The sequence below is a fragment of the Salmo salar genome, chromosome 10 (assembly GCF_965601325.2).
Source record: "Salmo salar chromosome 10, fSalSal1, whole genome shotgun sequence".
NCBI classification, from domain to species: domain Eukaryota; kingdom Metazoa; phylum Chordata; class Actinopteri; order Salmoniformes; family Salmonidae; genus Salmo; species Salmo salar.
Window position 1 is genome coordinate 94,412,931 of NC_138300.1, and position 26,098 is coordinate 94,439,028.

General features: G+C 44.5%; 1 protein-coding gene and 1 long non-coding RNA gene across 2 annotated transcripts in view; both read right to left on the reverse strand.

Annotated features, from left to right (window-relative positions):
- Positions 1-1,323: 1,323 nt before the first annotated feature.
- Positions 1,324-14,489, reverse strand: LOC145858626 (uncharacterized). The gene is made up of 2 exons (XR_014379091.1): positions 13,871-14,489; positions 1,324-6,023 (listed from the first exon to the last, which is right to left on the reverse strand). It is a non-coding gene; the product is annotated as an uncharacterized LOC145858626 (long non-coding RNA).
- Positions 14,490-14,841: 352 nt separating this feature from the next.
- LOC106561189 (FERM domain-containing protein 4A) overlaps positions 14,842-26,098 on the reverse strand; it is an 82,531-nt gene continuing 71,274 nt past the window's right edge. The window contains exons 12-18 of the mRNA XM_082956624.1: positions 23,747-23,823; positions 22,585-22,723; positions 22,228-22,369; positions 17,434-17,567; positions 17,172-17,294; positions 15,171-15,402; positions 14,842-14,930 (exon numbers count right to left, since the gene is read on the reverse strand). Of these exons, the coding sequence (XP_082812750.1) occupies positions 14,842-14,930; positions 15,171-15,402; positions 17,172-17,294; positions 17,434-17,567; positions 22,228-22,369; positions 22,585-22,723; positions 23,747-23,823 (936 nt within the window). The remainder of the gene's footprint in view (positions 14,931-15,170; positions 15,403-17,171; positions 17,295-17,433; positions 17,568-22,227; positions 22,370-22,584; positions 22,724-23,746; positions 23,824-26,098) is intronic.

Here is a 26,098-nt window from a genome sequence, read left to right on the forward strand (position 1 = left end):
TGTGGATAAAATATGAAAAATGATGATAGTGTTTTTGTTAAGAGAGGGATGTGATCTTAGAAACTATAAGAGGAAATAGTTTCTATAACTTTGTACAAGTGAGTAGTCACCACCCTCTTGAGTGAGGGTCAGAGAGCGTGTCAGCCTCACGAACTGCCCCTTTTGAAGAACTGTATAAAATGAGGGGTTAAGAATTAATATATGAGACCAGAGAGGCGTTGAGCTGCAGCTCACATCCAAAGTGGTTCGAACTCTGAAATCTCAACACGAGGTAGAGACAATAACGCCACCTCCCGGACAATCACTGGTACGGCTGATTAGCTGTCCTAAGTAAAGTATCTAGAAAAGTGAACTTAAGTGGGACCATTCTACTACGCTTCTCAAAAATGTATTCAAATGTATTAACAACCGCTCTTGTGGTGTCCCAAATCCTGAGTTCATTGTTACATAATTTCAGTACTGCCATTTCAGTACTGCCTGAGGTTCACTAAACAAAGCAAAGTGCCCCCCACACACACACACACACACACACACACACACACACACACACACGCACACACACTATTTCAAACATGCACACACCATTTCTAAAGGGTTCCTAAATAAAGTGAGACAGGAAAACAGTTTCTGAGAGCACTGCTATGGCAACACCAGCAGAGAGAATATGGATTTTTAGAGGAGAGAGGGAGTATAGTGGGAAGGGTGTGGGGTGGGGGGGGATGGAGATGGAAAAGGAAGAGAATGGGAGAAAAACGTCAAAGGGTAAGAGAAAGAATGCACGGGAAAGAGAATGGGGGGGCTAACAGTTGGACTTGCCTGAGTTTGCCTCTCTGATGTGAGGGGATTTTCAATCCCCAGTTTCAAAGAGATGGGGTCCCAGAGTGGGTCTGGACTCGGTCTGTCAGCATGGAGACCACAGGGTGGAGGGTTGTACAGGAGTGTGTTCTTTTCAGTGGTGTCCTCCTAATTATTTTCGCATCTGAATGTGGCTTCCTCTCCTTAATTTGCTCTGATAAAAGTTAAAGCAATATGGTGCATGCCAGGCCAGCCTATTGTCTACAGACAGGTGGTGTCACTCCTACGATATGCTCGTCCCTCAACCGACCCATCAGTCAGTGCAGGCAGAATCTTTCCACTATCTAACTTAAGACAATGAAGCCAGCCAGGTGTTTACTGCATCAGTCCAAAGTTACCAGAGCAGAGGAAAGGAGAGGTGGAGAGGAAGCCACTTTGAGCTATTGAGGTGTGAGAGGGACATGCTACCCCAAAACCTTAAGGAACATACAACAGATTACACAGAGAAGAAGAGACCAGGAAACCATCTTGAGAACATTCAGCAATAATTTATTTTCATAATCTGAAGAACCACCAAGTCTTCTCATCTGGACAATCCATCATCAGGTGCCAACAACACCATTTAGAAAAATTGAAAGTTCCTATACAAAGTCTTAATAGAAAAAAGAATAAATTAACTGTGGAATTCAGTATTTTTTTGTGTCAATTCCACATAGTTTTTTCTACAACACCTTTTTTCCGTCAGGTTACAGTTGAAGAGAACCAATAAAATCATGTTACATGCTCTATGGTCTGGTGGATGGGTGTCCTACTGCCTAAAGGGACGGTCTTTGCTCTGCACAACATATTCAAACTATTGACAACAATGAGGAGAGTCTATATCCTATGTGACAAAGCGGTAACTGGTCATCATATAGCACCTGAAAGGATTCTTACTACGTCAGAACTTAGAAACAAAAACCAAAGAAACAACTAATACTGGTTCATATAAAAAGGAACATGGTTATGTTAAAAACCCCACTTAGGCTTACAGTGAATGTTAAAACCCCCATTTAGGCTTACAGTGAATGTTAAAAACCCCACTTAGGCTTACAGTGAATGTTAAAACCCCCACTTAGGCTTACAGTGAATGTTAAAACCCCCACTTAGGCTTACAGTGAATGTTAAAAACCCCACTTAGGCTTACAGTGAATGTTAAAACCCCCACTTAGGCTTACAGTGAATGTTAAAAACCCCACTTAGGCTTACAGTGAATGTTAAAACCCCCACTTAGGCTTACAGTGAATGTTAAAAACCCCACTTAGGCTTACAGTGAATGTTAAAAACCCCCACTTAGGCTTACAGTGAATGTTAAAACCCCCACTTAGGCTTACAGTGAATGTTAAAACCCCCACTTAGGCTTACAGTGAATGTTAAAAACGCCACTTAGGCTTACAGTGAATGTTAAAACCCCCACTTAGGCTTACAGTGAATGTTAAAACCCCCACTTAGGCTTACAGTGCCCCTCTGTAGAGTACGTACAGGAAAGAGGTTGATAAAAGAGTTCATCTTCTTTAACTATACATTTTTTTATGTTTCTATGGACAGACAGTATGGGCATAGGGGACCTAGAAGAGGGTACAGCACACATCATCACCACATTGGGTTCAAAGGTCAGAGGGGTCAGGAGTCAAAAGTCAAACTGGGGGTTGCGGGGTGTTGTCATGGATACAGAATGCTTATGTCTAGGAGGAAAATGTGAGTGGAGAAGGGTAGTATTTTTGTTTTTTTGAGCATGCATGGAATGGTGTGAGCTAGCAGAGGTGTCTCATCCATGGGAAATGGACAGGCTAATGAGCCTTAGCCTAGCTGATGGCAGACTGCAGTCCCCCAGTGGTTCTAAAGAGGTAAACAACAGGAGTTCAAAGTTCATAAGAAACAGAGCATTTTTTACCAGGACTTTGCAGTGTGGCAGGGTTGGGGAGGGGGCCGTGAAACTCGTTCAAACTGAAGGATATTCAGTCCACCATGCCGCTTGGTACAAGTTCAACTAATTTGACGGGGTCAGATTTTTGTGCAACATTTAACCAATGTTTTCAGATGTTTGTTTTTTTAAGATTCAAGGGAGAATATAAGCCTTTACAAAGCACAGGCAGATGTGAGAGAGGGACTGCAATACTTGCTTTGTTTGGGGTTTTGTACACTGTCCACACATACAGCACTACAACAACGTTGGACAGAGGCTTCTTTTCCCCAGCAGAAAATCAGGTGTGCTTTAAAATACCTGCTTAAGAATTTGTTTGTGACAAGAGTTGGTCTATGTAAGCGAGAGTTATATGGAATCTACACGTTCTCTTTGAGTCACAGCCGTGTTAGTGGGATACGGTGATGGCCTCCATTACTAAACCAAGGTCAAATTTCAGAGTTCATTGATGACATTATCTACACATTAATGGTGCTTCAAGACAACTGGGAACTCAGAATAAAACGAGATCAAATCATGACATCAGTGATCTTCAGGTTGGAGAAGTCGGAGCTTTAGGATGATCCCCGAGTTTCCGACTTGGAACTCCGGATGACCGTTCAAAACTATTTTTCCCAGTTGGAGTTAGTTTTTTTTCAGGGTTCCCAGTTGTCTTGAACACACTGAAGTCCAACGTCGGAGATTTCCGAGTTGCCAGTTGTCTTGAACGGGGCACAATAAAAGCACAATGATATAAACACCCTTTTGGTGCCGGGGTGACATTATTTATATTCTAGATATGTGTGTTACTCTTATATCAAGTCTGGATTTACTCTTACATCATAAATGTGTTGTTATGCAGATGTTTTTAATCCCCTTATATGTATCAAAAAGACAGGAGGAGAACTAGATGAAAACTGGTTCTGTATATAGTAGGCCTATAGTCTTCATACATAAGTGTAACAACACTTAGATTGAATACTTGACACAGTTACAATAGTCAACACCCCATATAGCAGATCCAGCTCTGATTGGTGTATATTCCTCTGATGTTCTTTTGGCTCTGGGAAGCAGGTTCTCTATATAGCAGACATGGGGCTTGTTCGACATTGCGGCCGACTGCTGACTGACTTAGCTACAAATCACCTTGCATCATAAATAACTTATTATTATTTGTAGATCAGTCAGTCACAATTTACCCATGATATATCATCGTTTTGATGCTCTCGAACACGGCCACTTCCTCCGCTAGACTAGGAACCGGGCTCTGTGGGATTTGTAGTTATATGGTTTGTAGTTTTAGTGAGTGGCTGTTTTCAGTGCTGGGTTACAGTACAGACTTTAAGCACCACCATAGATGGCACTGATGAGAAAAGTGTGTGTGTCCACAAACAAGATGTGTGTGTTCTGACTGGTGGATAGGAGAGACTTTAGGCAGAGAGAATATAGCCTGAGATAGTGACCTGTACAAACGAATACCCACTGGAGTTTACAGGCCTCATGCCTGATCTAAATGTTTACCCTCAAATATACTACCCTAGTGTCTGAGACAATGACCAATCGTGGAGTTGGACAGACAGATCGATGTCACAGAGACAGACTGGTCCTTAAACATGGGTTGCATCCCGTTTTTTAACAGAGGACTGCGCAGAGTCAGGTATCACAACGCCTCGAGAAGTGTTTAACATCTCACCAATCTTATCATATGCGCAGCTCGACTATGAAGGAGTGGTGTGCCTTTCGCTACAGCTGTGTGATCGATCAGCTCCACAGCATACGCCCATCACCAGAGAGAGAGAGGAGTGGGAGGCACACACAGTCCTAAACATCCAATCAGCTTTCACCTCTCACCAGGAAGTGAAACGAAGAGGTAGAGCCAGATGAAATAGACCACTGAAAGCCTGCAGATATGATTGGAAATAAACACCCAAAACTATATGTGGTCTTAACCCCAAAACTGCTACACATATAGCTACAGTTTCACCCATCACAAACTCAAGACATTGGCTTTCAGTGAGATTCCTTGCATATTGTGGCTTGGCCTTTCAGGGCCCAAACCTTGAATAAGTGTCTGTGGCCTGTGGCTAACAGTCAGTCCCCGTCTATCTCTGATCTGGCTGTGCAGGGCCCCCAGTCTGTCCATAGTCTCCCAGTACAGCTGACCACAGTCCCCCAGTATACAGTAGTGGCAAAACATCCCAGTCCAGGAGCTCACTGCTCAGTAGAAGTGTGGATCATCCCAGTACAAGAAACTAGTTGATCAGTGTGGCTGGCTGTTGTACACTACCAGTTCAGATGACTGACATCCCAGTAGACGTGCTGAGCAGGATCTCAGTAGAATTGATCAGTCTTTCAGTTCCTTTGAGGACTCCTAGTATTGTGGGGTGTAACTCCCAGTATGATAAACCAGTTTTCCCAGTGTGTCCATGGGACTGGTGCCATTGGTCACCCAGATGGATCTTTGGTTGTGGGATAGGAGTTGGGATTGGGATTAGGATTTTTGGGAATGTTTGTATGTTTGTCTAGTCTTTCAGATAATCTAGAATTCTCCAATAATCCACGCTGCAGTTTTCCTGAAGAGTGAAAATTATTCTGAAGGTTTTCATAAAGAGGGGGCAATAGAGTGTCTCTCCAGCATTTTTTTGTTGTTGTTGTAGAAAACGATAGAGAAATAAACTAAAACATAAAACATGAAATAAATGAACCTAGCAGATCCAGCGTACACACACAGGTCCAGAACATGAGCCAAAACACATGGGAGCACACTGGCAGCACACTGGGGTCAGGGGTAGATATGAGTCAGGGCCTGGTGGGCCGAGTGTAGTCTGGGTTTACCCCTCCTCCCCCCTTGCCCATTCCTGGTTATCCTTGGGATCAGACTGGAGCAGACTCAGGGTCAGGGATTAAAGGTCAGAGTTCACGCTCAGAGTTCAGGATCGGAGGCTATGGTTGGCTGTTCCACAGCAATAGTCATGTCGGTCCTAGAACCCCTAATTCAGCCAAGCCCGATATGCACAGAAACTGATAAAGGGAAAAATGGATGAAGTGGATGAGGATGAGGGTTTCCTGCCCATGATAAGGCCAATCTAGTCAGCACTGGAGGAGAGGTTGGTGGGGGCTGTAAGGGTCAGTTGAGATGTTGGAGGTTGTGTCAGTAAGGATCAGTGGGTGATGGTCAGTAGGTCAGACCAGGGTTCCAGGTTTGGCCTTGTCGTGTCCGTACCACTGGACATCTGCCAGCTCTGAACACAGAGGACTGCTGAGGAAACAGCTATCATTGAATGACCTGCAGAGAGAGAGAGAGAGAGAGAGAGAGAGAGAGAGAGAGAGAGAGAGAGAGAGAGAGAGAGAGAGAGAGAGAGAGAGAGAGAGAGAGAGAGAGAGAGAGAGAGAGAGATGAGAGAGAGAGAGAGAGAGAGAGAGAGAGAGAGAGAGAGAGAGAGAGAGAGAGAGAGAGAGAGAGAGAGAGAGAGAGAGAGAGAGAGAGAGAGAGAGAGAGAGAGAGAGAGAGAGAGAGAGAGAGAGAGAGAGAGAGAGAGAGAGAGAGAGAGAGAGAGAGAGAGAGAGAGAGAGAGATTGTTTTTCTGTCTCATTGCTTTGATGGTTACTTCATTTGCCTAGACCTAAAGCTTTTGTGAAAACAATGTGCACAATCCATGGTGCCTTACCTCTTTTCCGGCCTCATTTCAAACTGATCTCTCAATCCTCCTATATCTCTGTCTCTATGACAGCTCACACATCCTGTTAGTGTACTGGTCTAAAACTACACTAGGTGACTAGAGCGCATTTATCACCCCCCCTCATGGTTTTATAATGAATTAACTGGTATTATGGTGGATACACCCTGTGGCTGCTGCTTCGCTATCCTTGAGATGGACTGAATGAGAGCCCACGTCACAGACAAGTCAACAGTGAGAAATGCAATTGAGTTGAATAAGTTCAAGTTCAATCAAAGATGGTAATACAGTACACTAGGGCTGTCCCCGACTAAAAAATATGAATGGTCGACCAAGAGTTGTCTGTTCTTTCAAACAATTTGATGATTGGTAGAAATATTAAAACGTGTATTTTTCCATATATAGACACATCCTATTGTTTTAATCAAATCAACTATATGCACGTAGCTTATCTGATGCTTTAAGCGAACTGTTTGATTAAATAATTAAGAAACACAAATGACTAGAGGGAGTCCGACCGCAATTGATTTGATTGTGCTGCCTGGCTCAGACGTGCTGCGCTGTGTTAGAAAAATAAGACAGCGAGTGACTGTGTGACTAGCCACCCGTTGTCTCTCTCTCCTTCCTGCTGCAGCGACCACCACAGAACATCAATAGTGTTTCTCGCGTTGTCCGTGTTGCTGAAGCTGCAACATAATTACAGCCATTTCTGACAGAAGAGTTCATGTTACCGAAATCCCTAATTTGTTTAGGAAAAACATTCCCTATTCCCTTAACCCTTGCTCTCTTTATGTGACACATGCATGCGCCTGACCTATAGCATATCATAGTCACATCATTAAATTGGTTATAACAAACTCTGAACACCATAATGGATGTCAGTGGACGTGACTAATAAACTTGAAAAGGGGGAATGTTTACTGGTTGCTCAAGAGGTAAATGGGAAGTCAGATGTGTGGAATAAATTTGACAATTATGGAAAATACTGGAGATCAAGAAAAAGAAGGTAAGGAGCAAGCTCTGCGTGCGTATTATGTGTACCAAACCGGTGCTGTTAGATTACAATATCATTTTTCGTTTGAAACAACACAAAATGAATTATAAGTGTACCAGAGAGTCTATTGTAATGTCTTTTTTTGGTGTAAAGCCTTTATTACAGCAAAGACTAAAAATAGTTCTGAAATGGAACGGTTTAGGCCTATTTATTGTTTACGCTAATTATTCAATGGTTGCTTTGTTATTTATTTTTAAAACTAAAAAAGCTTGATTGCATTTCACATCATGAATGACTCGTATGCTGTTTGATGACATTTACTAATGAATGATTGATTGATACTGTAGCCTATATAAGTATTGAAATACAGGCCTAAGTTAGTTATGGTATTAAGACTAAACAGAATGCGCTCGTCAGGCCTACAGCTCGATGGGTGGTTATACAAGGGCTACTATACTAAGCCTACTAATGATAATGACATTACTTATTATTTATATTGATGACCATAAAAATAATTGTAATAATAACAATAACAAGGAAATCAAGGGAAAAGGAGGGGTTATTATTAATATATTTTGTTGGACAATTTGGAACAGTGTAAAAGGCACTAAATAATTATAAATAATATCAGAGGCTGGTCTAAGGTAAAAATGTAAAGCCTTTATTACAGCAGAGCAAAGATGAAAAACAGCCATATTTGTGAGATTGGCTTGGTGTGCACGGAACCAGTATGTTATTAAACAAACACTCAAACTGGCAACAGAAGCAGGATCTGTCTTATTTCTGTAAATATACAGTGCATTCGGAAAGTATTCAGACCCCTTCCCTTTTCCCACATTTTGTTACGTTCTAGCCTTATTCTAAAATGGATAACAATTATTATTTCTGCAGCATTGAAGGTCCTCTATCATTCTTAAATGGAAGAAGTTTGGAACCAACAAGACACTTCCTAGAGCTGGCCGCCCGGCCAAACTGAGGAATCGGTGGAGAAGGGCCTTGGTCAGGGAGGTGACCAAGAACCGGATGGTCACTCTGACAAAGCTCCAGAGTTGCTCTGTGGAGATGGGAGAACCTTCCAGAAGGACAAACATCTCTGCAGCTCTCCACCAATCAGGCCTTTATGGTAGAGTGGCCAGACGGAAGCCACTCCTCAGTAAAAGGCACATGACAGCCTGCATTTGGAGTTTGCCAAAAGACACCTAAAGGACTCTCAGACCATTAGAAAACAAGATTCTCTGGTCTGATTAAAACCAAGATTGAGCTCTTTGGCCTGAATGCCAAGCTTCAACAAAGTACTGAGGTAAAAGGTCTGAATACTTACAGTGAGGGAAAAAAGTATTTGATCCCCTGCTGATTTTGTACGTTTGCCCACTGACAAAGAAATGATCAGTCTATAATTTTAATGGTAGGTTTATTTGAACAGTTGAGAGACAGAATAACAACAAAAGAATCCATAAAAACGCATGTCAAAAATTGTATGAATTGATTTTGCATTTTAATGAGGGAAATAAGTATTTGACCCTCTCTCAATCAGAAAGATTTCTGGCTCCCAGGTGTCTTTTTATACAGGTAACGAGCTGAGATTAGGAGCACACTCTTAAAGGGAGTGCTTCTAATCTCAGCTTGTTACCTGTATAAAAGACATCTGTCCACAGAAGCAATCAATCAATCAGACTCCAAACTCTCCACCATGGCCAAGACCAAAGAACTCTCCAAGGATGTCAGGGGACAAGATTGTAGACCTACCACAAGGCTGGAATGGGCTACAAGACCATCGCCAAGCAGTTTGGTGAGAAGGTGACAACAGTTGGTGCGATTATTTGCAAATGGAAGAAACACAAAAGAACTGTCAATCTCCCTCGGCCTGGGGCTCCAATGCAAGATCTCACCTCGTGGAGTTGCAATGATCATGAGAACGGTGAGGAATCAGCCCCAGAACTACACGGGAGGATCTTGTCAATGGGACCCATAATCACCAAGAAAACAATTGGTAACACACTATGCCGTGAAGGATTAAAACTCTTGCAGCGCCCGCAAGGTCCCCCCTGCTCAAGAAAGCACATATACATGCCCGTCTGAAGTTTGCCAATGAACATCTGAATGATTCAGAAGACAACTGGGTGAAAGTGTTGTGGTCAGATGAGACCAAAATGGAGCTCTTTGGCATCAACTCAAATCGCTGTGTTTGGAGGAGGAGGAATGCTGCCTATGACCCCAAGAACACCATCCTCACCGTCTAAACATGGAGGTGGAAACATTATGCTTTGAGGGTGTGTTTTTCTGCTAAGGGGACAGGACAACTTCACCGCATCAAAGGGACGATGGACGGGGCCATATACCGTCAAATCTTGGAGTGAGAACCTGCTTCCCTCAGCCAGGGCATTGAAAATGGGTCGTGGATGGGTTTTTCCAGCATGACAATGACCCAAAACACCACAGCCAAGGCAACAAAGGAGGGGCTCAAGAAGAAGCACATTAAGGTCCTGGAGTGGCCTAGCCAGTCTCCAGACCTTACTCCCATAGAAAATCTGTGGAGGGAACTGAAGGTTCGAGTTGCAAACGTCAGCCTCGAAACCTTAATGACTTGGAGAAGATCTGCAAAGAGGAGTGGGACAAAATCCCCTCCTGAGATGTGTGCAAACCTGGTGGCCAACTACAAGAAACATCTGACCTTCTGTGGTTGCCAAACAAAGGTTTTGCCACCAAGTACTAAGTCATGTTTTTGCAGAGGGGTCAAATACTTATTTCCCTCATTCAAATGCAAATCAATTTATAACATTTTTGACATGCGTTTTTTCTGGATTTTTTTGTTGTTATACTGTCTCTCACTGTTAAAATAAACCTACCATTAAAATTATAGACTGATTCATTTCTTTGTCAGTGGGCAAACGTACAAAATCAGCAGGGGATCAAAATACGTTTTTTTCCCTCACTGTATGTAAATTTGATATTTCAGTAAAAAAAACATATATAAATTAGCAAAAATTGCTGAAAACCTGTTTTTCCTTCGTCATTATGGGGTATTATGTGTAGATTGAAAAAAAAATCAATTTAATCCATTTTAGAACAAGGATGTAACATAACAAAATGTGGGAAAAGTCAAGGGGGCTGAATACTTTCTGAATACACTGTATATTGATGTTTTATAAAGCCAGGCACATTTAACAGGCTGTTGATTATAGAACTAATTAAGTTGGGGTTTCCTCTCTCCTCATTTTCTTAGGCAATTAAGGAAAGGGCTGTTTTCTCATCTCTTAACTCCGCTGCTGCCTTCGCTGCATTGTTCTCAATATGCTGGTTAACTTTGCTATTATGCTAATAGCAACGCGGGTCTAGGAAAAGACGCCAATTCAACAGTGCACTGATGTGTTTCAGAATCGCGGACAGCGACCGCTATTCAATGTGGGAGGAAAGCACATTTGTTATAAAATAATATTATTTTTATTTGTGTTTCACCATTGTTCTTACATAATATCACCATATACAATTTCAGAAGCACATGTTTTAGCAATAGACTGTGCCATCCCCACGGCCTCCACAATGGATCAGTGCACACAGACAGACGTGAATCAGATAGGTGTCTTGTACACCATGTTTAATTAATTTCTTTTTTTGCTACTTCTCGACTAAAGAAATCTCAGCCCAACCAACAGCCTATCGACCAAATAATCGACCAGTCGACTAAATGGAGTCAGCCCTACAGTACACTGTTAGAAAAAAGGTGTTATGTAGAACCTAAAGGGTTTCTTCAGCTGTCCCCATAGGAGAACCCTTTGAGGAACCCTTTTTGGTTCCAGGTATTACTTTTTCCACAGAGGGTCCTATATGGAACCCAAAAAAGTTCTACCTCGAACCAAAAATAATTATCCTATGGGGGACAGCCTTTTTTTCGAAGAGTGTACAGTAGTGAGGGTTAAGGTTTACTGTAGAGAGCAGCTACAGGCAGAAACAGGGACAGCCACACACAGCAGACATGCAGTCCAGTTACAGCCATAGAAACAAAGCAGGTAGAACAGACACCATTCCCAAACCTGCTATTAGAATGGATTAGAAATGGGAAGACCCTATTCAACTCAGCAGTTGGTACGATACTTAGAATCTAGACAAGGGATTCTATTTTCTACACCCCTGATCTAGTTCAGGTTCTGTTTTTACATACAGTGGCTTGTGAAAGTATTCACCCCCCTTGGCATTTTTCCTATCTTGTTGCCTTAAAATGGATTTTAGGGGGGGTTTGTATAATTTCATTTACACAACATGCCTACCACTTTGAAGATGCAAAATATTTTTTTATTGTGAACAAACAAGAAATAAGACAAAAAAATTGAAAACTTGAGTGTGTATAACTATTCACCACACCCAAAGTCAATACTTTGTAAAGCCAACCTTTGCAGCAATTACAGCTGCATGTTTTCGTGGGGTATGTCTCTATAAGCTTGGCACATCTAGCCACTGGGATTTTTGCCCATTCTTCAAGGCAAAACTGCTCCAGCTCCTTCAACTTGGATGGGTTCCACTGGTGTACAGCAATCTTTAAGTCATACCACAGATTCTTAATTGGACTGAGGTCTGGGCTTTGACTAGCCATTCCAAGACATTTAAATGTTTTCCCTTAAACCACTTGAGTGTCACTTTAGCAGTATGCTTCAGGTCATTGTCCTGCTGGAAGGTGAACCTCCGTCCCAGTCTCAAATCTCTGGAAGACTGAAACAGGTTCCCCTCAAGAATTTCCCCTGTATTTAGCGTCCTCCATCATTCCTTCAATTCTGACCAGTTTCTAGTCCCTACCGATGAAAAACATCCCCACAGCATGATGCTGCCACCACCATGCTTCACTGTGGGGATGGTATTCTCGGGGTGATGAGAGGTGCTGGGTTTGCGCCAGACATAGCGTTTTCCTTGATGGCCAAAACGCTACATTTTAGTCTTATCTGACCAGAGAGGAAGTCTCCCACATGGGGAGTCTCCCACATGCCTTTTGTGCGAACACCAAACATGTTTGCTTATTTTTTTTGGACACTCTTCCGTAAAGCCCAGCTCTGTGGAGTGTACGGCCCAAAGTGGTCCCTATGGACAGATACTCCAATCTCCGCTGTGGAGCTTTGCAGCTTACATTACATTACATTTAAGTCATTTAGCAGACGCTCTTATCCAGAGCGACTTACAAATTGGTGGATTCACCTTATGATATCCAGTGGAACAACCACTTACAATAGTGCATCTAAATCTTTTAAGGGGGGGGAGGTTAGAAGGATTACTTTATCCTATCCTAGGTATTCCTTAAAGAGGTGGGGTTTCAGTTGTCTTCGGAAGGTGGGTGATTGACTCCGCTGTCCTGGCGTCGTGAGGGAGCTTGTTCCACCATAGGGGGTGCCAGAGAGCAGCGAACAGTTTTGACTGGGCTGAGCGGGAACTGTGCTTCCTCAGAGGTAGGGAGGCGAGCAGGCCAGAGGTGGATGAACGCAGTGCCCTTGTTTGGTGTGTAGGGCCTGATCAGAGCCTGAAGGTACGGAGGTGCCGTTCCCCTCACAGCTCCGTAGGCAAGCACCATGGTCTTGTAGCGGAATGCGAGCTTCAACAGGAAGCCAGTGGAGAGAGCGGGTTATCTTTGGTCTCTTTGTTGCCTCTCTGATTAATTCCCTCCTTGCCTGGTCTGTGAGTTTTGGTGGGCGGCCCTCTCTTGGCAGGTTTGTTGTGTGCCATATTCTTTCCATTTTTTAATAATGGATTTAATGGTGCTCCATGGGATGTTCAAAGTTTTGGATATTTTTTTATAACCAAACCCTGATCTGTACTTCTCCACAACTTTGTCCCTGACCTGTTTGGAGAGCTCCTTGGTCTTCATGGTTCCGCTTGCTTGGTGGTGCCCCTTGCTTAGTGGTGTTGCAGACTCTGGGGCCTTTCAGAACAGGTGTATATATACTGAGATCACGTGACAGATCATGTGACACTTAGATTGCACACAGGTGGACTTTATTTAAATAATTATGTGACTTCTGAAGGTAATTGGTTGCACCAGATCTTATTTAGGGGCTTCATAGCAAAGGGTGGTGAATACATATGCATGCACCGCTTTTCCGTTTTTATTTTTTGAAACAAGTTATTTTCTTCATTTCACTTCACCAATTTAGACTATTATGTGTTTGTCCATTACATGAAATCCAAATAAAAATCTATTTGAATTATAGATTGTAATGCAACAAAAATAGGAAAAATGCCACGGGGGTTGAATACTACTGCAAGGCACTGTATCTAGTCAAGCGGATGTATTTCTACGTCCCTAATCTAGTTCAGGTTTCTATGTCTTTGTGTCAGGACTCATTCTATGGGGTGTGTTTCTACGTGTTCAGACAGGATTGGTTCTATGGTCTATGGTTCTACGTTGTTGTTCTGTTGTTTTCTGGTCTATCTGTTGTGTTTCTAGGTCTGTGTTCTGGCAGAGTCCTGGCAGACAGTCAGTACCTCTATGCTTCAGAGCTGGGCTGAGGGGGAGACTGACACACGTCTTCAGTAGGAGAGCTGTCTGCTGTACCGCTAAACCAGGAAACACACAGACAGACAGACAGCAGAGAGGTTAGTACAGACAGAGAGGGAGAGAGATGAACAGGGACGGAATGAGAAGGAAAAAGAGAGAAGAGCGAAAGAGAAGTTAACAAATCACTCTGGCGTATTTAGTGTGAGGGTGAGAGTTAGAACAAAGTCAAGTCCAAGTCTTTTAGGAAGACATGACAGCCCTGTGATCAGTAGCTAGACTGAGTACTGTGCTGCAGAAGGGCAAAGGGTGTGTGTAGGTTGGAGGTTATAAAGAGGTTATAAAGAGAAGCAGAGCTGAAGATGCTTTGATAGGATGCAGATTATGTCCTGTGAATTGTAATACAGGAGCCAGAGCTTCTAACCTTTACCCTTTAACCCCGGGTTAAAAGCCCAATAGGAGCAGGATCCTAAGTGCCTGGTCTTCATCCCCAAACACATTATAACTCACTCTGCCAATAATGTATTGGTGTGTGTATGTGTACAGTGAGGGAAAAAAGTATTTGATCCCCTGCTGATTTTGTATGTTTGCCCACTGACAAAGAAATGATCAGTCTATAATTTTAATGGTAGGTTTATTTGAACAGTGAGAGACAGAATAACAATAAAAATATCCAGAAAAACGCATGTCAAAAATGTTATAAGTTGATTTGCATTTTAATGAGGAAAATAAGTATTTGACCCCCTCTCAATCAGAAAGATTTCTGGCTCCCAGGTATCTTTTATACAGGTAACGAGCTGAGATTAGGAGCACACTCTTAAAGGGAGTGCTCCTAATCTCAGTTTGTTACCTGTATAAAAGACATCTGTCCACAGAAGCAATCAATCAATCAGATTCCAAACTCTCCACCATGGCCAAGACCAAAGAGCTCTCCAAGGATGTCAGGGACAAGATTGTAGACCTACACAAGGCTGGAATGGGCTACAAGACCATCGCCAAGCAGCTTGGTGAGAAGGTACAGAGAGCTGTCCTCTGAGCCGATGTTGGCCTCTGTGGTAGAGGACAGAGGAAAACACTCTTACTATGGCATTGGTTGGGGTTAGGTAGGTGTGTTTAAATGAATGTTTATGAGCACTTCTTGCTGTGTGTGGGTGTCTGTGTGAGTGTGTTTGAGTGTGTGTGTATGGTGTATGTGAATTTTTGATGTTGTGTATGTGTGCCTGGTCTCACCCTGTTTGTTACGCGCTGTGGTTCGTATAAGCGATTCTCTCAGCATGTGTGTAGTCTCACCCTCTATGATAAGCGAAGCGCGTTGCGTGGGTTTCTTCCCAGAGCGGACACGGTGTTCGTTGATGGCGTTCTCTATCTCCTGGAGTTTCCTCAGTGCGTTCAGGTACGACGTCTTCCTCTGTTTCCTCAGCTTCTTACTGCTCCCGTGCGGATCGCCGGCCAACCGCCTCGCAGCCTCCGTGATCTGTGATTGGATGGCAAACTCCCTCTCTAGACGCTCTAGCTCTTCCTCCTGGTGAGAGGGAGAGAGAGAGAGAGAGAGAGAGAGAGAGAGAGAGAGAGATGCAAGGGTTAGGAATTGTGAAACACGTGTACACACAAACACATAACTGTGTGCACAAAGAGAAACAAACACACACAAGCGATGACACACTCAGACATGAGTAACTCCTGTCCACGTCCACCAGTAGTAACCTAAAGCATGTTCCCAGGCCTGGAAAAACACAATGAGGAAATCATCTATCTTCCTTCCTCCCCCTTTCTTTCCTAGCCCTGTCTCGTCTCCCTTGAGAACCCCTAAAACACCCCTAGCTCCCCCTTACCCTCCCCCTAACCTCCACCCCGTCCACTAGCATTGCACAGCCTCCTCCGAGACCCCCATTTCCCAAAAAACACCCCCCTAACCCTCACCTCAGAAACGCCCCCCCACTCCCCCCTAACCCTCACCTCAGAAACGCCCCCCACTCCCCCCTAACCGTCACCTCAGAAACCCCCCCTACTCCCCCCAACCCTCACTTCAGAAACCCCCCTACTCCTCACCTCAGAACCCCCCCCAACCCTCACCTCAGAAACCCCCCTACTCCCCCTAACCCTCACCTCAGAAAACACCCCCCCACTCCCCCTAATCCTCACCTCAGAAACCCCCCCACTCCCCCCTAACCCTCACCTCAGAACCCCCCCAACCCTCACCTCACCTCAGAAACCCCCCCTACTCCCCCCTAACCCTCACCTCAGAATACACCCCCCCCACTCCCCCCTAATCCTCACCTCAGAAACCCCCCCACTCCCCCCTAACCCTCACCTCAGAAACCCCCCCACTCCCCCCAGAAACCCCCCTACTCCCCCTAACCCTCACCTCAGAAAACACCCCCCCACTCCTCACCTCACCTCAGAAAAACAGAACAGTAGGCCTTTTTCACACATGCACGCAGCCACGCGCGCACACACTTCCCTGAGGAGAGAGAGTGGTGATGTATTGAGTTAGGTCAACATCTCCCAAGACTACCTAACCTTGAGGAATCCCTCTCACTAACAATCTCTACATCCCACTGCCAGAATGACCTCTCTCTCTGTGTGTGTGTGTGTGTGTGTGTGTGTGTGTGTGTGTGTGTGTGTGTGTGTGTGTGTGTGTGTGTGTGTGTGTGTGTGTGTGTGTGTGTGTGTGTGTGTGTGTTTGTGTGTGTGTTCTGAGGTAACAAGGTTTGACTAGTGTAAAATCTGAGACATCTTTCTGCTTGCCTGGCGGTTTCCTAATACTTTACCACTGGATCAGTTTCAATGCATACAATCCAAGACACACACACACACACACACGCACACACGCACGCACGCACACGCACGCATGCATGCGTGCACACAAACACATGTACACTGGCTTGCACACACTTTCTTTCTCTCCCACTATAACCGCTTCCTGTGGTAAGGAACAGACAGGCTATTTTTAGTCAGCCCTGTAGCAGTGGAAAATATATTACGGCACAAATAGAAGAATAGTGAGAAAGAGGGATTGAGGATGACTTCAAGCCAGATCTAAGAAGTTTCAGACTGCTGGTTTAGTCACTGCCCCAGTTACTCTTCTGCTTCACCCAATCATCTAGGATCAGTTCTCCATCCCCAAGTCTTAACCAGATCTATTAAATCCCTCCAGGTTCCTGAGGAAGTGTATCTATACTGGGAGACAAATACAACTCCTCCCATTTACTTGAACTGAATGGAACCACTGGAAACAGTTGGCTCTCATGTGGACTTTAGGGAAGTGCCAGTTTGAGTGTATTCTCTGACCTCTCTTTTCGGCTTGATCTTGTGTTCGTCCAGTTTGAAGGCGGGGCCAATCTTCCTCCTGACTGTCGGAGGCTCCTCCCCTGGATCTAATGGATACTCCTTAGGAAGCTTCCCTGTCAACTCCTAGAGAGAGAGGGACAGAAATACATTATCTTGATCATTAATCATTGATGTGTCTGTGTCTTTGTGAGTGTACATGCAGCGTATGTTTGTGTCTTTGTTTGTGTGTGTGTTCGTGCGTGCGTGCATGTGTGTGTCTTACCGCCTCTCTGATACAGATGTTCTTGAGTTCCTCTAGTCTCTGTTTGAGTGTCTCTTCCAGAGCCTCCTGCCTGGCCCTCAGTGCTGCCAGCATGTCTTTCTTAGCTGTCTGAGAACTGTCCGACTCCTGGGAACCTTCACACACAGAACAGAGATACAGTCAGAACACACGCACAAATAACAGACTAAGAACTTAGCACTAAACATGGACCAGAGTGTAGAACCCTGTCAGAAACAAGCTTACTGTAACGTTACTGTGTGGAGCACACATATACATACACCCAAATACAGCACTGACAACATTGGAGCCCAACACAATGGCATTGTCTGACCCAGACCTCCAGAGAGACAGAGAGAAACAAGGAGAGGGTGAGGGACGGGGGAGGGGCGAAGGCACCTGCCGACAACTCAGGATGTTTACCGGGAAGTGAGTGGAACGCTTCGATAAGGAGGTCTAAGACTGTGTGTGGTGGGGAGGGTGTGTGTGTGTGTGTGTGTGTGTGTGTGTGTGTGTGTGTGTGTGTGTGTGTGAGTGGGATGGAGCAGCCGAGGACACAGTCTGTGACGCACAGGGTCTCCAACCCTGCAGGCACAACGTCGTGCCAGCCTCTCCCTCCCCATCAAACATACACACACACACACACACACACACACACACACACACACACACACACACACACACACACACACACACACACACACACACACACACACACACACACACACACACACACACACACACACACACACACTCCGTCACTGCTCAAATACACTAACAACAGTCCCCCTGTCACCAAACACCATTGTGTACGACATACTGGAGTAAACACTGTATTTTATAATAATGATAAACAGCTATACTAGTCGTTGTATGAACTATGTTAGAGCAGGGATGCCCTCCAGGAGGAAAGTTAGCCACCCCTGGTCTAGGGTCAGGAGCTAAGATGTGAACCAGTACTGCCACATTGACTGCACTGAAGAGAAATGAATACAGAATGTCTACACTGCTGAAAATTGTAGAGAATGTGAAGGAGACGCCTAAAGATGACATCACTACTCAGTGACATCATTCTGTTGCCAGGCAGAGATGACCGGTGGTAAGCACGGCGGCGTGTCATCAGATGGAAGTCTACAGCTGCTACTGTACCTGTAGACTATTAGTCATTGCGCTAATGCTAGTAAGGATTGGCTTGAGAATCTACTTCTAACTTCCTTCATACTGCATGTAGAGACATAAACATGGTATCCACGAGTTTATCTGACTCTGGGGAAGTAGAAAAACATCAGAACTGCCAGAATCACGCAGTATCCCTTTAACGCACACACACGCACACTTCCCTGAGGAGAGAGAGTAGTGATGTATTGAGTTAGGTCAACATCTCCCAAGACTACCTAAGCCTGGAGGAATCCCTCTCACTAACAATCTCTACATCCCACTGCCAGAATGACCTCTCTCTGTGTGTGTGTGTGTGTGTGTGTGTGTGTTCTGAGGTAACAAGGTTTGACTAGTGTAAAATCTGAGACATCTTTCTGCTTGCCTGGCGGTTTCCTAATACTTTACCACTGGATCAGTTTCAATGCATACAATCCAAGACACACACACACACACACACACACACACACACACACACACACACACACACACACACACACACACACACACACACACACACACACACACACACACACACCACACACACATGTACACTGGCTTGGAGACGAGGGTGAGAGCGAGAATATACTGTGTGAGTAGGAATATGTAAGTGACTGAGTGTTTATGAGATAGAGTGTGTGTGTGTGTGTGTGTGTGTGTGTGTGTGTAAGAGCAGGGATAAAAACACTGAATGGAGAGGGTGAGAGGACAAGACAGAGAGGAGAGTTATATAGAGATACTGTAGCTGAGAAACAGCAAGACACAAAGTGAGGAAGAGAGAGAGAGGCAGATCCAGAGAAATATGGGACAGGAGAAATAGCATACATCCACACACATGCACGTGCAAACACACGCATACACACACAAATGTACTCAAAATGTAATATAATATTCTCAAAGTATAATATTATGAGTTTAGTTAGGAATATCGTAGGATTAAAGAAAGGCTTGCTGTGTTGCTTAATTTCCTGTTACAAAAGGAATACGTTACATTGTGACAACCAACCCCATACTATGTGACTTCCAACCCCGCGATGGGGCTGGTTGTCACAAGCAGAAAGAGTGTGTTTGATGGCTGATAACTCCATGTTCGATATGAGGATAAAAAGCATCCCATCTCAACCCAAGACCTTGGTCTTTCTCCTGATATTCAAAAGAGTCTTGTAAGATATACTGGTGCTGAGAAATACACACAAGAGTAAAAAGTGTGACAACCAACCCTAGTCTCCCTTAATTGAATTCATAAGATGTCAGCTGCGTGTGGAAATAGCTGACCTTGCACATACATGCACACACACACACACAGTTGGCAGTATGTGCGTACCTCTCTTTTCTCTCACTCTAAACTACTAGCACTTTCACTAAACATTAGTTGATCTTGCCTGTGCCTTTCACACTTCCACAATGTTGGTGGAAATGGCCTTTGGGAAAACATCAAGGGTTTCTGTCCTGAAGTTTAAAGGTAGATTCACAGCCCTGTCCTCTCTAACTCGGTTCCCACAGACCCCTGCCCTGGCCTAGATAGGGGATGGGGGGCGGGGGGATTACCACTGTCTCCTCTAGAGGTCGACCGATTAATCGGAATGGCTGATTAATTAGGGCTGATTTCATGTTTTCATAACCATCAGTAATCGATATTTTTGGCCACCGAATTGCAGATTTTTTTACACCTTTATTTAACTTGGCAAGTCAGATTAAGAACACATTCTTATTTTCAATGACAGCCTAGCAACGGGGGTTAACTGCCTTGTTCAGGGGGGATTCGGGGATTAGTTTTTGCAACCTTCCGGTTACTAGTCCAACGCTCTAACCACCTGCCTTACATTGCACTCCACGAGGAGCCTGCATGGCAGGCTGACTACCTGTTACGCGAGAGCAGCAAGAAGCCAAGGTAAGTTGCTAGCTAGCATGAAACTTATCTTATAAAATACGATCTATCTTAACATAATCACTAGTTAACTACACATGGTTGATGATATTACTAGTTTATCTAGCGTGTCCTGCGTTGCATATAATCGATGCGGTGCCTGTTAATTTCTCATCGAATCACAGCCTACTTCGACAAACGGGTGATGATTTAACAAGCGCATTTGCGAAAAAAGCACTGTCGCTGCACCAATGTACCTAACCATAAACATCAATGCCTTTCTTTAAAATCAATACACAAGTATATATTTTTAAACCTGCATATATAGTTAATATTGCCTGCTAACATGAATTTGTGTCACTTCTCTAGTGTTCCGTGCAAGCAGTCAGGGTATATGCAACAGTTTGGGCCGCCTGGCTCATTGCGGATTGTGTGAAGTCCATTTACTCCTAACAAAGGCCGTAATTAATTTGCCAGAATTGTACATAATTATGACATAACATTGAAGGTTGTGCAATGTAACAGGAATATTTAGACTTAGGGATGCCACCCGTTAGATAAAATACGGAACGGTTCCGTATTTCACTGAAATAATAATAATAATTCGTTTTCGAAATGATAGTTTCCGGATTCGACCATATTAATGACCAAAGGCTCGTATTTCTGTGTGTTATTATGTTATAATTAAGTCTATGATTTGATATTTGATAGAGCAGTCTGACTGAGCGATGGTAGGCAGCAGCAGCTCGTAAGCATTCATTCAAACAGCACCTTCGTGCGTTTGCCAGCAGCTCTTCGCAATTCTTCAAGCATTGCGCTGTTTATGACTTCAAGCCTATCAACTCCCAAGATTAGGCTGGTGTAACCCATGTGAAATGGCTAGCTAGTTAGCGGGGTGCGCGCTAATAGCGTTTCAAATGTCGCTCGCTCTGAGACTTGGAGTAGTTGTTCCCCTTGCGCTACATGGGTAAGGCTGCTTCGAGGGTGGCTGTTGTCGATGTGTTCCTGGTTCGAGCCCAGGTAGGAGCGAGGAGAGGGACGGAAGCTATACTGTTACACTGGCAATACTAAAGTGCCTATAAGAACATCCAATAGTCACAGGTATATGAAATACAAATCGTATAGAGAGAAATAGTCCTATAATTCCTATAATAACTCCAACCTAAAACTTCTTACCTGGGAATATTGAAGACTCATGTTAAAAGGAACCACCAGCTTTCATATGTTCTCATGTTCTGAGCAAGGAACTTAAACGTTAGCTTTTTTACATGGCACATATTGCACTTTTACTTTCTTCTCCAACACTTTGTTTTTGCATTATTTAAGCCAAATTGAACATGTTTCATTATTTATTTGAGGCTAAATTGATAGTATTTATGTATTATATTAAGTTAAAATAAGTGTTCATTCAGTATTGTTGTAATTGTCATTATTACAAATAAATTAATTTAAAAAAAAAATCGGCATCGGCTTTTTTGGTCATCCAATAATCGGTATCGGTATCGGCGTTGAAAAATCATAATCAGTCGACCTCTAGTCTCCTCTCACAAATCTCTTTCTAACCACATTACCTCCCTCTACACAGAGAGGCTTTGTCCAAGAGACCACGACAAAGCTGCCCACCCTCCATTACATCCCTCTCTTCCGTCTATCCCCCTCTCCTCTACCACACTACATATAGAGGCCAGGGCCTCAACATTATGGGGTGGAGTACAGGGTAAGTGTACTGCAGGCCACAGACACATGCAAAAACAGCCACACACGGAGAGACTTACCTGAGGACAGCAGACTGCCAGAGCTGCCGCTGATGATCTTGCCCTTGCTGCCCATGTTGGCCAGTTTAGATGTCTTCAGAGTGCCAGTCTCTGTCAGGTCGATGGCTATCTCACTGAGGCTACGAGCCGCATGGATCTTAGACTGGACACGCACACACAGAGGGAGATATTAGATCTTTACAAAATCCTGTATTTCTGCTTGTTTCTACTGATATGGTGATGCTATACCACACTCTAGAACTACACACACTCTAGTCTCCAACACTCATCCTAGAATCCATACTCATTCTAGAACCTCAGACTCATTCTAGAACCTCAGACTCATTCTAGAACCTCCCCAGTGATTCTATGTGTTACCTTGCTCTGCTTGCGGTCCAGGTAGAACTGGTGTTGGCTGATGGCCATGGCCCAGATAGACTTAATGAGAGCAGGGCAGGCGTACCAGGTGTGGACAGCTATACCACTGTGGCCAAACGTCCTTCTGGTCACCGACGCCCTACAGTAGAGACGGACACAAGGCCTCCTTATACACACTGAATACACACACACACACACAGTAAATTAAAGAACATGCACACGCGCACGTACACACACACCCCAACGGCCTATAGCAGGGCCAGACGCAAGGGATAACACACTTATTCTAGAAAGAGAGAGGCTATGTCTAGTAGTGATGTTCAGCAGTACCACACACATTGACTCCCATGACATGATTTACTCTACAGTGTTTAGACAGAAAGTTAGCTGTATCTCATGCTAACTACTGCCTCCAATAAAACAGCTCTCTTCTCTCTGCCCGTCTCTCTCCTTTTCTCTCGTCTTTCTCTCTCTCTCTCTCTCTGTAGAGATGTGAAATAAACAAAAGACAGGTGACTTCCTCCTCTAGACAGCAGAGTTCAGTGTGTGTGTGTGTGTGTGTGTGTGTGTGTGTGTGTGTGTGTGACTATCAGCAGTTCAATCTGTGTCAGGCTCCATTTAAAGCCAAGATAAACTGAGACTGTGTGTGTGTGTGTGTGTGTGTGTGTGTGTGTGTGTGTGTGTGTGTGTGTGTGTGTGTGTGTGTGTGTGTGTCAACAAGCCACTTGCACCGCTGTTTACCTCTTGATGTCTCTACTTGTCTTTAATATATCATCACCACTAACAACAGTACCAACCCATGACCATCTCCGCTCTGGGATTTTTATGTCTGCTAAACTTTACACAAAGCAGCTAGCAGCATTTACACTGGGGTACAATTAAGACATTATAAATCTCATCTACCCAAGCCTCTTTTTCTATACCATACACTCCTTTCACGACTCCAGCCAACATGGTTTATCATCAACACAACTAACTTATGTTAGCGATGTATCCTACATATTATCAGGGCAGATGGAAAAGGGTCCTCTTTACTACACAGTTACTTTCTGATACAAAACAGACACACACACACACACACACACACACACACACACACACACACACACACACACACACACACACACACACACACACACTCAGAGATGTGATATAGATTTACCTCCTGGGGTCATGAACTTCCACTGAGAACTTCTTCTCTCTGAAGTAGAGGTTCTCCAGCTGACGCCATTGGAACACCTGAGGACACACACACCACGCGCGCACGCACGCACGCACACACACACAGACTTTTGAACTGAAAGAGGCTCACAGACTTCAAACGGAGATATAAACAGACACAGAAGCATGAGAAGGCAGAAACACACACTGCCGGCTGGATATGACTTCCCTGTACATCCACTGAGAGTTAGGATTGGTTTTGCAACACCCCAAAAACAGAAAGAACAGGAAAGGAGTGAGGAGGAGGAGTGAAGAGAGGAGAGAGGGAGGAGAGGAAAGAGGGAGGACATGAGGTAAGGGTCTCTGATCAGATCCAGACCCAGCGGGCTCGTCCAGAACTCTTCCCCCAGCTGAATGACCTCACCCCCTTGAGAGAGAGAGGGAGGGGGTTTTTCTTCCCTTCTTTCCCACCCTCTTTACGAACCACCAGCTCCTCTTTAAATAAAACCACACCCCGCTGGGTGAGAAAGTCTCCTCAATATGTGTGTGTGTGTGTGTGTGTGTGTGTGTGTGTGTGTGTGTGTGTGTGTGTGTGTGTGTGTGTGTGTGTGTGTGTGCGTGTGTGTGTGTTAAATCCTCCCCAGGTGCAGGGGAACAGAAAGTTCTGAGTTGGCGGGTGTTTACCAGCTGTAGGCAAGTGAGCGAGTGTGTGTGTGTGGGAGAGTGTGAGAGTGTGAGAGTGTGTGAGAAGTAAAGATTCCTCCTCTCCTGTAGCCAGGCTAAGACCCTCCCCTCCCTCCCCCTGACCCCCCCTCTCTCCCTCGAGGAGTACACTTCCTGCTCTGGGCTCTGTGGCTGGGAGAAAGGGAGGGACGGTGAGTGGGGAGAGGATTACTGTGGCCCCACCAAACGTAGCACTTTTGCTTTGTTTAGTCAGCCAGCCAGCCCCCCTCTTCAGACACACAAACACATAAACTGCCTGACGAGGTCTGTTTCTCGTTACACAGAGAGCAGAGTCACAGCAGTTACTGTTACATTGGAGACACTACAGCACTAGTAGCTGGGAAACACACACACATAGAGACACACAAACAGCACACACCAACAATGGTGGTGGTAGAGATGCAAAGGCAGTGAGATGGTTTAAGAAATGCTAAACACACGTGAACTCTGTACAGAACAACACGAGAAAACAAAGGTAACTGGCAGGGTGAGGAAGGAAGGACAGAGGAAGAAGAAGATGAGGAGGCACAGCCCAGGAATCATAACAGCATGGGAAAAGAATGGAGAGAGAGGGACAAGAGGAACAGCGGAGAGGAGGGGGATCTGATGGAGAAAAAACGAATGTATAAACACAGCGTTGGGACTAAGAGTGTGTGTGAGAGTGTGTGTGCGTATACGTGTGAGATAATCAGTGCAGTTACGCTCGGTGAACTGTACACTCAATGGAGTATGAACACTTAATGGAGCATGGTGCTAAGAATAGGAGAGAGAGGGTGTATGTGTGTGATTACAGATAGGGAGAGTGTGTGCAACAGCTTTCCAGCAAGAGAGTGCTTGACACACACATGCTCCCTCGTAACTAGGATGGAGGGTGGCCCCATCTTATCAACTCAATACTGGCAACACTGTCACATCAGACAACACTGGCACTAGTGTCACATCAGACAAGACTGGCACTAGTGTCACATCAGACAACACTGGCATTAGTGTCACATCAGACAACAATGGCACTAGTGTCACATCAGACAACACTGGCAACACTGGCACTAGTGTCACATCAGACAACACTGGCAACACTGAAACTAGTGTCACATCAGACAAGACTGGCAACACTGGCACTAGTGTCACATCAGACAACACTGGCACTAGTGTCACACCAGACAACACTGGCACTAGTGTCACACCAGACAACACTGGCACTAGTGTCACATCAGACAACACTGGCAACACTGAAACTAGTGTCACATCAGACAAGACTGGCACTAGTTTCACATCAGACAACACTGGCACTAGTGTCACATCAGACAACAATGGCACTAGTGTCACATCAGACAACACTGGCACTAGTGTCACATCAGACAAGACTGGCACTAGTGTCACATCAGACAACACTGGCATTAGTGTCACATCAGACAACAATGGCACTAGTGTCACATCAGACAACACTGGCAACACTGGCACTAGTGTCACATCAGACAACACTGGCAACACTGGCACTAGTGTCACATCAGACAACACTGGCAACACTGGCACTAGTGTCACATCAGACAACACTGGCACTAGTGTCACATCAGACAACACTGGCAACACTGGCACTAGTGTCACATCAGACAACACTGCCAACACTGGC